General features: G+C 56.0%; 1 protein-coding gene across 5 annotated transcripts; it reads right to left on the reverse strand.

Annotated features, from left to right (window-relative positions):
• Positions 1-687: 687 nt before the first annotated feature.
• PATL1 (PAT1 homolog 1, processing body mRNA decay factor) lies at positions 688-14,516 on the reverse strand. Of its 5 annotated transcripts, none has more exons than XM_062576345.1 (19): positions 14,432-14,516; positions 13,542-13,653; positions 13,107-13,318; positions 12,950-13,024; positions 11,676-11,870; positions 11,481-11,582; positions 10,959-11,048; positions 10,512-10,723; positions 10,332-10,421; positions 9,962-10,145; positions 7,485-7,608; positions 7,151-7,248; positions 6,988-7,047; positions 6,054-6,202; positions 5,010-5,169; positions 3,987-4,142; positions 2,303-2,394; positions 1,872-2,021; positions 688-1,101 (listed from the first exon to the last, which is right to left on the reverse strand). In XM_062576345.1, exons 1-19 carry the CDS (start codon positions 14,513-14,515, stop codon positions 942-944), a joined length of 2,505 nt encoding a protein of 834 aa, XP_062432329.1. In that variant the 5' UTR covers position 14,516; the 3' UTR covers positions 688-941. The 5 variants fall into 5 exon arrangements, with proteins under 5 accessions (XP_062432329.1, XP_062432328.1, XP_062432331.1 ...); XM_062576344.1 differs by having other exon boundaries at positions 12,950-13,027; XM_062576347.1 differs by having other exon boundaries at positions 1,008-1,721; positions 12,950-13,027.
• Positions 14,517-15,393: the final 877 nt, after the last annotated feature.

Genomic DNA, 15,393 nt, shown 5'->3' on the forward strand with positions numbered 1-15,393 from the left:
CGCTGCCGCCGCCGGCAGCGCCATGGGACCGGGCAGCGTCGCCGCCGCAGCACCAGGGCCTGGAGCCGCCGCGCGCAGCTCCGCCATCGCCCAAGGAGCCACCGGAGCCGAGCGCTTTTGCCCGCCCCTCCGCGCGCGCTGCGCCGTCACCCGCCCCGCCCCTGCCGCGCCCCATTGGGCCGCCGCCGGCCGCCTGGCCCCGCCTCGCTCGTTCTATTGGCCCTCCGGGCCGCTCTGGGTGGTGCCCACGACCCTATTGGCCTGCGGCTCTCAGCCCGTGCCTTCCTTTCCCCTCCTCAGCGGTCCTCCCGCTTGTCTGTCTCCCTGCTGGGCCACTCAGAGAGACCTCCTTGCGGGGGCGGGAGCCGTGACGTCAGCCAGCGCTGGCGGAGCGGGGTGGGGGGGGGGGGGGGGGTCGCCCACCGGCCGAGCGGAGGGGTGACTCACCCAGTCGCAAATTAGGAGGTCGGGGGCGGCCCTGGGGCAGCGGGGGCCGACGGCGGCGAGCCTGGGGCAGCGGGGTGGCAGTGGGGCACAGGCCGGGCGGGATGAAGGCCCCGGCCTTCGGCCGCTGACCTGCGGCCCAGGCGGCCAGCCACGGTGGGTCCAAGCCCTCCCGCGCGCGGCCCTTAGCACGGCTGCAGCAAAGGACACACTACGCTCCCAGAAGTATACAATTCATCTTTATTTACAATACCCTATAAAAATGTAAATTTAGAAACTTTATTCTCATTAACCAGAACCAAAAACAGGCAAGAAAAAAAAAAGCACAAAGAAAAAAAATATAATAAATGAACTTTCCACTTGATCAGTCAGAGGGAAGTGAGGGAGGAAGAGGGGCTGGGGGGGGGGGGTACGCAGCCAGGGAGGGCACCGGTTAATGCCAGGGAGGAGTTACAGGTCATAAAATACCTACTTGTGCAAATCTCTTGTTTTCTTTTTTAAAAGCAAAGTAAAATTAAAACCCCACCACCTTCCCAAGGAGCAGAACAGCAGGATCCAGCGGCAGAGACGGAGGTGGTCAGCAGGGCTGGGCGCCCTGGCGCCGCCGCCAAGGACCCAGGTGAGCCCAGCCTGGCCCTGGAGCTGCTGGGATTGAACCTAGGTGCAGGCGAGCAAAGGGCAAATGAACAAACGGGCTCTTGGGAAGACAAGGCAAGTGTGCAAAAGAGGTGTGTTCATGAGCCTGTTCAGCACTCTGGAAGGGGCAGGGAGCTGACGGGTGCAGCATCAGAGGGGAGCAGGTCTCAGTGCTCTGTGAGGGGCTGGGAGAGGGTCTTGTACCTTCCCTGGGGCCAGGGAGAAAGAGGGGAATGCCCTGCCTACCCCCAGACACGGGGAACGCAGGCATCACACAGTCCTACAGGACTGGGAGCTGTCCGCATCCCTCAGTAGTGTGCGTGTGTCTACCTGGGGAGAAGCAGCAATTGTTTTGAGGACATGGAGGGTGGGGGGGGAGGGGGGAGCAGCAAGGACAGAGCACTTGGCAACCTAGTGGCAAGGGAGGAGAGAGCAGGGAGGGCAGGGGAGAGACCAAACACACACCCAGCCAGGTTCACAGAGCAAGAAACGTGTCTCCTGCACCATGGCACCCCGGGGAACACATCCCATGAGGCTCTGCTTCACAGGGCATCACCTGCCCTCCATCCACTGAAACACTCTGGTGCCGACGGCGGTGGCTAGGGGCTGCAGAGACCTCCTACCGGATCCCATGTACTAAGCTGGTACCGGGGACAACAACGAAGGGGGTCAAGACAGCAGTTGTATGAATCTTCTCCCCTTGTACAACATTGCCTCTCTCACAGGAGGGCAGAGTTGCAAAAAGCAGCCCTCTCAGAGGAGGGACAGCAGGAGCCCAGGCTGACACTTACTGCAATTTTGTCTCCAGCAAATTCAGCTTCTGCTGGTCAACATAGCGAGAGAAGAGGGAGATCAGGTTTGAGGGGGTAGACACCGGCTTTGCCAAGGCCACCTGGGGGATCCGCAGCAGCTCCCGGGTTGCCATGAGCATCAGCTCTGTCCTGCCGGAGAGGGGCACAGGGAGAAAGAACAAGAAAGAGATGTTACTTAGCGCTCCAGGAGCCAGGCGGCCTGGATGCTTCCCAGTTCCCCACTGGGAATTGAGGGGGCCTAGGTTAACAGGTCTAGCAATGTTTTGGCACCGGAACCAAACAGGAAACGGTGGCACAGAGATATTGTGCTGTATCCCCAGCAGCATCACTGCCTCCCTCCTCTGCACCCTACTCCTCGTGTTGGCTAGGCTGTGTGACACCCAAGGCGGAGCAAGCGGGTGGGCACTCACCACTGGTTGTCCTGCATTAGCTCTGTGTTCACATCTGAGCTCTGCAGTTCTTCTCCGCGGCTCAGGACCAAGTACAGCAGGGACAGGCCGAACTGACAGGAGGAGAGAGGCTTGTGAGGGAAGGATGCTTGGAGCAGGCTGGAGTTTGTGACTGCCAGCACAGAAACGTTTTGCTGGTGCCTACACAGATGCATGTCCCCTTTGCCACAGCTGCTCCTGGCTTTCCCCAGGCCTAGTTAGAGCAGCCAAGTTCCAGTAGCGTGCAGGGAATGCTCCTAGCCAGACCCCAGCCAGACTCTCCTGCAGCTTCTCCAAGGTCAGATCCTCCTTCCCTCAAGGTGATGGACTGCTCCCTCGCTCGCAAGCTACTTGCTTTATTGACAGATGGGGTTCGTCCAGGACATGGAGTAAGGAGGAAAAATGTCAAAACATGGAGCCACAGAAGTGACCCTGGGCTGGCTCAGCTCAGGAACAACATGCCCAGGCCTCCCAACCTGGACCACCTTCTTTCTCTTGCAGTAGTTCCCAGCGTGATAGCCTAGCAGTTCCTGCTCTTCCAAAATGCACATAGCAGCCCAAGCTGAGAGCACAAACACTGTGGGTTACCTGTTCTCTCCCCTGGCTGGCTCACTCGTGGCATAGAGTGACTGTGTGTTTTTGGAAGTGCTGGCCTTACAGAGGTCCTGGATTTGGACTGTGTTTACACCCAGCAGAGAAGGGAATGATGAACAGGGTAAAGAAGCCATTGCTGGCATTTCAGGGGCTTTGTCGCACTCACAAGGAAATCCCTGCAGCCAGGAATAGGTATGACAGGAAGAGCTTTTGTATTGTTGCTGCTCCATCCAAGCATTTTTAAGGTGCCTCTGGGAATCACCTCTATCTCCTAATCCTCACAGTACTTCCCACAAGCACACACAGAAAGATCCTTGGCTCCCTTTACAGCCCCTGGAGGAGGCTTATTTATGGGCCTGAGTAATCTCACTTATTTTAGAGGTCTGTTGTGAGAAGCAATGGGCTGCCCCCTGGAAGTGACCGTCCCTGCCCAGACTGTGAAGGGAATGCAGCTTGGAGGGACACCTTTGCATTTCCAGGTGAATCAACCCCAGCTCTTGCAGCAGAGAAACAGACGTCCAGCTCTGTGAGCACCTCTGGGCAGGCCTGTGCCAATATGTCATGAAAGCAGTCTGCAGCCCAGCAGGATGAAAAAGGGACTGGCTGTCAGACTGCAAAGGAGGCTCAGGCCAGCTCAGGTGGCTGATTATTCTGCAAGACATTCTCATTAATCACCACGGGAAGGGGAGAGAGCCAGGGAGCTCTCTCACAGCAGGGCAGGCAGCCTGTTACTCCTGAGCTGTCCCAGCACAGCTCCTACTCCATGGCTGCATCCCTTTATCTACCATAGAGCACTGGGAGCTGCTGGGAAACTGGATTTTCCAACTACAGGAAGAGGGACTGCCCAGGCTGACATCCTGGGTGCCATTGCCACATAGCAGCTGGACACCCCCTCCAGCCCGCCCACCACAGTTCTGGTTCTGACACACTTGCCAACAGAAGAGTTGTTTCTGCAGCTGGAGACAAGCCTAGACTCTGCTGCAGCTGGTGCAAGAAGGAAAACACAGGTACAACCTGCCTCTTAGTACTGCCTGGCTGAGGGAGCAGAGAGAAGCGAGGTAGAGGTGCGCACCTTGTTTTGAAGCACAGCAGTAAGGTGCAGGTTGGTGGGTGCTGGCACGGTCGCATTCTGAGGTAGGTTTGTTAGCTGCTGCACAAGGCTGGTGACTGTGCCCAATGGAAGGTGATAGAGAACATGCGAGAAGGGCCTCAAAAGGCAGGGCAGCACCTATGGAGAGAAGAGCAGGAACCACGTCTTGACTCATGGCTAGAGAAAGACAGGACAAAGGGAGGCACAGCCTTTCCCAGGCATCCCAGCCTTGTGGGTACCGTTGCCAAAATGGGATTTAACAGCTCTGGATGCAAGCACTCCACCCCTGTGGCTACATTTACCCACCTTTGCGCTGCATCTCTTTCCCAGCAAGCACAGGCTTACAGCACACATTGCTGCTTTCAGCCAAGTCTCCCCACACCTGGCTGGCTCCCCTTGACCTCACAGCCCCATGGACAAGAACGCTGCCTCTGTGGAAGGGCTAGCTGCTGTTGTATACACCATCGTATACACGCCTCCTTGAATGCCCCCTCACACACTCAACATGCAACTTACCGAACTCTTTCCAGCAGCCCTGCGCATTCCTAGAACAGCACAGGCCAAAGGAAAAAATTCCCACTTTAAATTTAGGCTACTTTTTTCCTTTTTAAATGGTCTCCTTTCTCAAAGCAAGCTGGGCGTTATTTCACAGAAGTCCTATTCTCTCTTTCCCCCCCCCTCCCCATGAAACAAATAAGACTGAAGAACATCCAGTAACACGTCCCTCTGAAACTCCAAAATACTGGTCTCTGCTTTCTGCCCTTGGGAGATGGAGTCTCCCGTTGCTGCCCAGTGTGCCAGAAAAGCAGACTTTTAGCCAAGTTCTCTCCCTGCAAATGCTCTGCAAAGAGCTGGGATGATTAAACAACGACACTATTTATCAGAAACACTCCCTCCTTCCTTCCTGCCAAAACTAGGCCTTTCTGTGCCAGTCCACAGTGCCCCCCCACCTTGCAGAAATGACCTCTACTGACAAGGCGAGCCTTCCCACTCCCTCATGGTCACCTCATCCTGAGCATCCTTCTTGATGAGGAAGGGCAGGTTCCTGGCTGTGGCCATGAGTACATCAGCTGCTTGCTCTGGCGACAAGAAGGGTAGGATCCGGGCTACAAGGCGTTTTCCTTTCCGGATGCACATGATCTGCATGAAATGGTCATCGCTTGGCCTGCCGAGGAAAGAAGCACCAGCTGTCAGCTGGGAATGTCCTAGTGTATCTGGGGTGTTTCCGTGGCATAGCCCAGAGCCTAGCCAGGTGCTGGCATTAGGTAGTGAATATGTTTCTACCAAAAAAAATGGAGAGAAGCAATGCAGGGAATGATACACTGCGTCCAAACTCTGCTCCAGGGCAAGCCTTTCAGCTGCCCTGTCCTGGCTGCCATGTCAAGGTTGAATACCCCAAGCCAAGACTGCAGCATGAGCTTTCCCTCCCTCAATAAGGAGACAGCCCCAACCATCTCCATCTTTTCATCCCTGTGACACAAGCAGCATTCACCAGCTTCTAGCCATTAGAGACTGGTAATGTTAAAAAGGATACTCTGAATTAATTATGGAAAGGGCCAGGCTGACAGACAACTGCTGTTCACCTCTGCCTTTCTGACAGGCTAGGCAGGAGGACAAGGCCCGGTTTCCCACAGAGTAGCAGAGAAGGAGCCACTGAGGCTCTGCATCCTGTCCTGCTAATCTGTGCCACTGCAGCTACAGGTGAGGCAAGAGATGACAGACTTAAAAACCAGCAGCCAGGGCTGTGCCGTGGTGCAGTGGATCCATGCTCACAAACATGCAATCAAGCACCATTAGCAGCATTCAGGTTGCCAGAGTGGAAATTGTTATGGGTTTGTAACCACAGTGGACAATCGCATGGAGGAAAATGGCAAAATAAATGGAAAAAAAGGTTATTTCACTCCTGCCCAATCCCCCAAGAAGCAAGTTTAAACTAACTCTTATTTGGGAAACAGGTCACTGGAAAGTCATAGACAACAGCTACAAGTAGTAATAAACTGTCCAAGCCCCAGGCAGCAACCAAGTTGCAGACACCACACCTCTCCTCACCTCTCCTGCCCGGGTGCTTTCCCCCTCAGATTGTCATACATGTCACATATCTTCTGTTTTCTCTCGCCCATGAGGGCTGGCCGCTCGCCTTCCAGGCTCAAGAGGTAGCGTCTCTCATAGTCTTCCACGTCCAGGAGGAGGCTGTACGTCTGCCAGAGAGACAGCGATCACAGCAGGGCATGGGAATCTGCATGCTCCTCAAGGTGATTCAGACCAGAAACAAATTGCTGAGCCCTGCTCTGCAGGGGTACCTGTTGGCCTTCTCTCCACTTCGCTGAGCAATTGGGAAATGCTGGTGGTGGTCACTAAATTTCAGGTCTGGTCTAGCCCTGCCCCACTGAAAGCTGGGACATGCTTGGCCCCAGACAGGGCCCTCCTGTCTCCTTGTAACTATGTACCTGCCCAGAACATGTCAAAGCCTCTTTGAGCCCCAAACAGCTGTAAAAGATGACTGAACAGGGATTTAGGAACCAACAGGCAGTCATCTCCTCCCATGGCACCTGCAGAGGGGTGAGACACTACTGCCTCTATGTTGTGAATTGCTAACTGACCCTGCAAAGTCTGCCTGGGCTGTTCTGAGACAGGACAAAGGCATGGCTGGTACCAGGCTCCAGCCTTCCTGCTTCAGGATCCCCACTCTCCTGTAAGGAGGACCTCAGCCACTGAGGAGTGCTGGCCCCTATATAGCCAGGGGCTCCAATCACTAGCATAACGAACAGTACAGACAGTAATCTACCACATGTCATCAAAATACAGCATAAAACTGCCCTGAATCCAGCAAGGACAAGACTGGATCTTCTGATCTGTAAAACCAGGGCACCTGTGACATCCTTCATAGGCCCCAGGGGTTCCTCTACACTTCACAGCAGTCTCACTGGCCTCTCCTTTGCTATAGCAGATCTCTGAAGGTTGTAACAGCCCCTCTCAAGCTCACCTTCTCTATTGTAACAAGGGTTTGGCGCCTCTTGTCTCGAACCTGCTTCTCCTTTGTCTCCTGCAGGAAGGGACAGGAAGTCAAAGCTGTGGCTGGCTTCTGTACTGGCTAAGCGTGTGAGGCCACAAAGCTGTATTGGAGGGGAGGAATGGCCAGAACTCACATCATCCTCACTGCGGGAGGTCACGACTGCATCTATCATCTTCCGGGGGTTATTCACACTGGAGACTGTGAGCTTCCCTAGTGAGCCCTCAAACTGCACTATAAGAAGGGAGAAGGGAAGCAGAGGGAGTCAATCTGGGCCCAACCCCACATCACCCTGCTTTATCTGCATCCCAGGGTAGCCTCACAGCTGTCCCCAAACTCAAGCCCATAGTAGAAATCTCCTTTCCCCAGCCCAAAATAAACTGCCATCCTCCACCTGCAGAGGTCTGGGCTATGCCTCCTGAACTGCCCACTCTGTCCCCACTCCAGTCCAGTACACAGCCAGCACTTACCTGGCTTGTAGGCGTGCTCGAGCTTTGCTACCTGAGGTGTGATGAGTTTAGTGCGTTCCTTTTTGGGACCATCACCCTGGACTTCCTCAGCTGCTGACAACTTCTCCAGCTTCTGGAAGTAATTCTGAGGCAGAGAGAGGCAGAACTAAAAATGGCTGCTGAAGGATGCAACATATATGCCCTGCCCCAGCCCATGCCTTGCATATGCTGCATTTCTCAACCCATCATTTACTGGTCTTCCTGACATCCAGCATAAACCTTCCCCCAGGTTTCCCCCAGTACATAAAGAGATAGTTATGTTCTCCTCTCTACCATCCCTCAGGGTTGCAGAGGTCTGTTTGGATGCCTCTCCTCAGCTTTCTTTTTCTTGATGCAAATGATTCCTTTGTTCTCTCTCTTTCCAAGGATTACCAGACCTTCCCAGCATACTCCAGTTAGCCTGCACTAGCATTGTGTCCAGCCTCCACACTGCATCTACCTGAGGCCTGCCACACCAGCGCCTGTTCTCTGCACTCATGAGCTCCTCCTATCCACCCTGGACAATGTTTGCCTCTTTTGCAACAGCGGGACTTCATTGACTCATGTCCTGGCTGCAGCCACATCAGTTCCTGTCCTCTGCTGGGGATCAGCTCACCCACATCTCCATTGAAAACCCCAGGCAGCACAAGCTGCCTTGGTGCTCTGCTTGATGCCTCCCTCCAGCCTGAGGATGAACACTGAGATTCGCTGTCTGCGGCCACCTCCATTCACCTGAATTAGCTCTATCCAGACTGTGTTTCCCCAGTTAGCCGCTCTGACTGCCAATACAACAGAGCAGCCAGACTCAGAGCCAAGATAAACCACACCAACTGCTTCTCTTCCCTCCCGCTGGGCCCTCAACCTGCTGGAGAAGGAGACTGGACTGTTTCACTGTGGTTCACCATGCTAAGGCCAAACTGGGCGACTACCTTTCCTGCTCGTGCCCTGTGCTCATAACCACATGGCTACTCCAGGGCTTTTCTGGGAACCCTTCATGAAGACAGACACTGTGTCTGCCTCTCTCCAGTCTTCTAGGTCCTCTGCAAGCACTTAGAAATCACTACCAGCAGCAATAAGAGCTTTCAGGACTCTTCACACATCTCAGGGCAAAACTCGCCAGACACAAACACCCCAAGAACATTCCAGTATTTTCTAGGCTGTTTTTTCCCTAATCCTGATCTTCCTTCCTATCACTCAGCAAAAGCCTAATATACATATATATGTACACACACATAGCCTAACAGTCTATAGCAAAGATCAGTGCTAAAAAAAAAGGCATCCTTTGTGGCACCTGCTGTAGCCTTTCCTGCCTGTTAAACTGCAAATCCGCATTTCTCCAACAACCCTCATAAGCTTTTCCCTCTTGCTGCTTCCTGCTCAGTTTGTGCTCTTGCCATTTGACCCCTACATGCAAGCTTCTTGTGTCTGATAAAGACAGTTCTGCTGGGCCAGGCTCACAGCTTCATCAGGTGCTGAGTCTGTCTCCCAGAGCAGACACCTAAGGGTATAAAACCAGGTGGGCACAAGTGATGATTGCCCCAGACACTCTCCTAAGCACCTCGCACCAGCTCAGGATGCTCCCATACCACACATCCATGCTGTGTAGCTAAAAGCCCTCCATGGATTTCCTCCTGCAATGAAGTTACCCTGTCTGCCCTCAAATACAGCTAAACCTTGAACAACCACCACTTTTGGCAAGAGCCGAACTGTCACCTTGCTTTGTCAGCTCCAAATCTGACTCCTTCTGGCCCCATCTAGAACCAGAAGAGAGAATGAGCAGTCACTCCCCGTCCATCTTCAACTTGCTCTTTGGACTCCATAGTCTTCATCACCATCCCCTCTTTCAGGCTAGAGGGTCCTCCCTTACACAGCCTTTCCTGGTCCAGGACCACGTCATACATTCAGTCTCCTTTAATAGCCTCCCAGTCTCCTCTTTTGGGTGTTTTCCACTACTACACCATGCACAGCTGCTGGTTTAGACAGGCTGATTTCCCACTCTTGGGCCTTCTCCTGCACCTTCCAAATTGGTGCTGCTAGCATTCCCCAGCCTCTCCTCACCCTAGAGACCCTGCTCACCAGTTTCCAGCACTCACTGCACTCTGCAGTGCAGTGAAACAGGTTCTCTCTTACAGTTGCCCTCCCAATTCCCTTGCTGAAGAACACTTGCCCCTTCCTCCTTCACATTCACAGCCTATTCCCTGTGATTGGATCTAGAAATAGTTCTTCTGCCATTGGTTGCTCCATGGCTCATATCAGACACTCAGTGCACTGGCAAGAGCCACTGGCAGCACTCCCTTTCTACCCAGCACCTGTTACAGTCCCCAGTGTTGGGCACTGGCTGACCCTGAGGATGCACTGGCAAGACACTGGTCTGGTGGGAGCATTAAAGCACTGCCCTGGAGGCAATCCCATGTGTGTGAGACACAGCACAGTGGGCTGAGTGCTAGTCTCTCCAGTACCTGGTAGTAATAGTCATCCAGGTAAGGATCAGTGCTCTGCAGCTGCATCATCTGGATCTTGGACACCCAGTCCTTCTCTCGTTGTAGCATGAGGTTCGCATAGGGATCTTTGCGCATCTGCTCCTGGTGGCTGCTCCGGTGGCCCCCTCGGTCTCCCACTGAGCCGTTGAGGCTCCGGTGCTGGCTGGCAGGAGGCAAGAAGGGCACCTGTGAGCACACAGGAGCTACAGGAAGGGGCAGAGAGCAGTGCAAAGGCTAGCCCTGGCAGCACAAACCTGCCAGAAGAGGGTCATACAAACCCTCCCTGGTACCAAGATGGTTCCTTCCCCCAGCTATCCCTCCCTGCTCCCTGTGCAGGGTCAATAATCACCTCCGGTTCTGCTGCTGCCGCTGGTGCAAGAGGCGGCGATGCTGGGGATGAAGGTGGGTTGTGTCCGGCCGGAACATCTGAGGCTGTGGCCTGAGGAGAGCAGGAGGTTTCAGAGGCAGCAGGCAACCCTGGAGAATTCAGCCCTGCCAAGCACGTGGCCAGAAGAGGTACAGGACCTACCTCAGGCTCTGCAGGTGGGATCCAGGGCCTGGTGGGTGCTGCGGCTGGGATGGAGGTGGAGCAGGGGGAGCCCCAAAGAAGGCACGAAACCCACTGGCTGGAGACATCATCTGCCCAACTCTGCCCTGGAGCAGCTTGGGATTCACAGAGGGAAGGGGGCTCCCAACAAGGCCAGAGACCCGGGCAAACTGGCTAGGAGACATTCGGCCAGCCTGGGAGGGCACAGAGCACATCTCAGTGTCAGCCAGGGAGAAATTCTGGGCCAAGGGAAAGGACCTAGCCAGGACAGCTGCTTCTGCCTGGGATGGCCAGGAACAGCCACAAAGGACAGCTGTAAAGCTATTTCTGATGGCAACACCAAGGGCTGTGGAGAAATGCAAGACTCTCAACCCCTGCCCAGAGAACTGCAGGAAGAGACAGCGGAAGGGGTAGAAAGTGGGACTTTACCTGGGCTCCTCCAAGCAGCTGTGCTCTCTGCAAATGGGTGAGGACAGGAGAGACGCTGTGAGGGAACGGGTGGCCCAGGAGGGAGGAATTCTGGAGAAAAAGAACAGAAGGAGGACCCCAGTCATAGCTCTGGCACAGCCCCTCCCAGGGAGGGCAACACAGTGGACAGACATGAAAGTGGAGAGGGCAAAAGCCAAAGCCCTGTGAGTGCCCCAGGCAGGCTGGGAACCAGGCCAAGCTCCAAAGAGCACGGTCAACTCTGCCTGAGTCATGGCACATCAGGGCAGATGGGTCAAACCATGAAGACAAGACAAAGCACTTTGCTGGCTGCATATGTGACAGTATAGGTTCCAGTCATCTGAGAAAGCAGTTCATCTGCACAATAGGGCCTGGAGTTACATGTGGGAGCTGAAAGGGAACTGAGGTATGGGTAACAAAGACTTCATGGAGGTTGGAGGACTTCACAGCAATGTGGGCATCAAAGGCAGCCCCAAGCAAAGGGGTCAAGAGGAGACTTGGTACCGGTACGTTGCAGAGCTGATTGGGAGACATCCTCTCGCCATAGGGAGCAGGGTAACGCTGTTGCATGGTGGCCCTGATGTGAACAGGCTTCGGACAAAGAATCTGAGGGCAGGAAAGCAATACAATCCAACAGTCAGTCCATTGTCGAAACCAGTCTAAGAAATCAGCCCGGACAGTGGAGCTGAGAGCAGGTACCTGCTGGCTGAAGTTGGGCACAGCAGCTTGCTTGGGAGGGGTGCCAATGGGGACAGCCCGGACTGGGGGGCTCCCAATGACCGGGGATGACGAACGTCGGGGCAGTGCCCGCTCTGAGGGGTCCCGCTCTTCCTCCTGGGCCTGTGGAGGTCTCTGAGGCAGAGCATAGTCCAGCACAGACACCGAAGGCATCTCCTGCAAGCAGGAGGGGAGAGAAACCTCCCCCCAGAATAAGTCACTTACTGGGATCATGCAGATCAGCTAGGGACAGGGAGGACCAGCACATGTCCCAGAGATATTCCTGCCTAGTTAAACGTGAGGGAAGCAATAGCTAGAGGCTCTCAGCCTCCACGGAGATACAGCACTCACAGCACAAAGCAACGCTCTGAACTGCCCACCTGCAGAGCCAGTTACTGCCCCATCAATCCTCCTATGGAGTCTCTTCTACATCCCATTCCATTTCCCTGGGCACTCAGCAGCCCCATGCGATGGCCAGGGGTCCCTGGGAAACCTCAAGGCCTGTCCAGAGGAGCTCACATCACTGCTAGGATGTCTGTCTGCAGCAACAGCACCGCCCGGGTGCACGGCAGGAATGGTCCATATTGCCACTACACAGCCCTCGTGCATGCTCATGTACACCGGGTTCCCAGCCCTCATTCACCTTGCAGAGCTGGAAGACAGGCTGGCCATGCAGCGCACTCTGCTTGCACTTGAAAGCCTGATTCTTAATTAAGCCACAACAAACAAAACCCTCTTCCTTGAGGCACCGACACTCCCAAACCTCACAGGTGCACTGACATCTCTGACAGAGCAGTTGCTGGGGATAAGACACTGGCAATAAACCACTCCAACATGACTCTCCTGCAGAGGGAGCCAGGATGGCAGGGGCAGATTTCTGAGAGGCATCTGTAAGTGAACTGAACCACTTTGATCTAGACTGAACAAGAGGCAGAGCACACTCCTTTGCTAAGCTGTTCTGGAGGTGCTTCTCAGCACTTTCAGCACTACAGCAAGTCTCACGCTTAGGGCCTAGGTGCCTGGTACAGGGCTCAGGGAGAAATCACGGGGGACATTAGGGAAGTCTCTGTTTCCAACAGAGGCTCCAGCTCAGCAATTTGGACATGAGACATAGGATGGGGAAACCGCAAGTGCCCAACTGCATCCACATGATTTGTGCGCTTTGTAGAGTGAGCTGGGATGGGGAGGGTCATCTCCATTCCTCCCTGAGAAGGCTCACAGCTGAGCCCTGCCATATCAGCACCACAGCATCATACCTGAGCAAGAAGCGGCCCTCGGATACGGCGCAGGACAGCTGAGCCATCCCAGATGCTGGAGTTCAGCCCTCCTGGCTGCTGGAAAGCAGACGTGGGAGTCAGCATCTTGGAGACCATCGGGCCTACCTCTACCCTGGCCCTCCAGCCTCGCTCCCACCTGGGCAGGGGTCCTCGTTTGCACTGCCTGCATGATAGCGGGGTCCTCCAGCTCACTCTCAATGACCAGCCTAGTCAGCCTCTCCGCCAGGGTGTCCTCGTGGTCGCCCAGCAGATCTGCATCATCACCACCCGGTCCATCCTGCTCCCCCGCCGCTGTGGGCTTGTCTTCTAGCTCTGCCAGCCGCTCGTGTGCCTCCTGCCAGTCATCATCTATGCAGAATTCACACAAAGGCAGTGAGGAGAGGCGAACCTGCTCCACATGCCGGCCTTCCCCACTGCAGGCTGAGCCATGAGGGAGGTGCTCCCCAGAGCAGAGAGGGCACTGGCAAGGGTGAGGGGCCTAGCCCTGAGGATGAGTGGCAGCAGGGGCTGTAGATGTCTCACACCAGGGCAGTGCAGTGGTGAGGGAAGAAGGGCAAAAACAAACACTCACCAACAGCTCCAGCTCCAAATGTGTCATCATTGAACTGGTCAATATCTTCATCTTCCTCACCTAGGGTCTGGAAGGTGTCTTCATCTTCATCCAGTGGGCAGTCCTCCAGGGACTGGGGAGAGCAGAGGATGAGCACGCATCCCAGTGCCACTTACTGCCTGCTGATGCACTGGGCCAGACCTCCTCTTCCCTTGTTCATCTTGCATCCTTATCGTCCTTTATCCTTCTGGGAGAGGAGCCCCCTCTAATCTCACTTCAGTCCCACCAAAAGACTTCCTACACTTTCCTCCTCCATCCTGAGCTTCCTAATCTGCCATGGACCCCCACCTTCTCCCCAAGTAGCTCTTATCCCCTCTGACTAGCAGGGTGGCGGGGGAGGGGGAAGAGGGTTGCCACCAAAAGACTGGACACCAAAGCTAACAGCACAGAGCAAAATTCACCCTTGCTAAAGTCAGACCCCAGACAAGCAGGTGCTGCCACATATCCCCACAGGAGCACTCCCTGATGAGCATCTCCCTCAGCTGCAACAGAGGACCCCACCATACCACCTCAGGATAGCCCACTACCCCCTGCCTTAAACATGGGGTATGCAGAAACCTGCCCCATGGCAGCCTGTGGCCCGCCCCATACCCCACTTCCCCCAGAGCCCCCCCGCAAGCCACTTCCATCGGCCCGTTTCTCCCTAGAGCGCCCCGACAGGCGTCCCCACAAGCCTCATCTCCCTTGGCAGTCCCTCGACAGACGCCCCCACAGGCTCCGTCTCCAACCGGGGCAACCCGACAGGCGACCCCACAGGCCCTGTCTCCCCCCACGATCTCCCGCCAGGTGCCCCCACAGGACCTAGTAGCCCCTGGCCTCACCCTGCCCCAGGCCTCTCCGCCCCCCCTTACCTGGTACCGGAACATGGCGGCGGCGGCGCCCCCTGCCCCGCAGGCTCCGCGCGGCCCGCTCCGGCCCCGTGTTCCGCCGCGCATGCGCCGCCGCGGGCGCACGCGCATGACGTCACCTCCGCCCTCCACCGACCGTCGGAGCGCGGGTTGGGGGAGCGCGCCATGCGCATGCGCTCCCCCGGGGTCGCGGAGGAGCTCGGCAGGGGGTGGAGCAGCAGGCACCACCGGGACGAAGGCAGCCGGAGTGCGTGCGCGGCCCTGCCCACTCACCCGCCTTAAAGGCGCAGCGTCGCGGCGGGCTATCCTTAAAGGGCCCGCGGCCCGCTTTCTCTGCTTGGGCTTCACTGCGCCTGGGCGTCCTTGCGGGGCTGAGCCACCCCCAGCCCCGTGGACCTCACAGGCGAACCAGAATAGGGCTGTGCCTGCCAGCCTTGGGGCAGGGCTGGCTTGTGACCCCCTGCCTCATCCCAACCGTGTCTCTGGGGGCACCCCGCTAGCTGTGTCACCTCAGTGGTGTCTCCAGCAATGCCCCCCCCCAAGGTGTGACCCCTCCGTAGCACTATCCAGAGCTGTGTCCCCCCTGCTTTGTCCCTCTCAGTGTTGCCCCTCTCCTGAGCCATGTCCTGCCCAGCAGTGCCCCTCCATCCATGTCCCTGCTAACAGTGTCACCACAGCAGTGTCCCTGGTGGTGCCCCTCAGCCATGTCCCATCCCCAGCAGTGCCCCCTGACAAGCCCTCAGCCATGTACCCCAACCACATCCCCCCAACTCTGTCCCCTCTAGACTTGTCCCTCAGCTGTGTCCCCCTATCAGTGTCACCCAGCCACGTCCCCAGCTGTGTCATCCTGTGTCCCCCCGAGCCATGTCCCCCCAGCCATGTTGCTATGGTGTCCCCAGCTGTGTCCCGTGATGGGCACTGGGTGGGCTGGGAGGGCGTCTGCCTCGATGGGGCTCCCTATTGGC

This window comes from Rhea pennata, chromosome 5 (assembly GCF_028389875.1).
Source record: "Rhea pennata isolate bPtePen1 chromosome 5, bPtePen1.pri, whole genome shotgun sequence".
Taxonomy (NCBI): domain Eukaryota; kingdom Metazoa; phylum Chordata; class Aves; order Rheiformes; family Rheidae; genus Rhea; species Rhea pennata.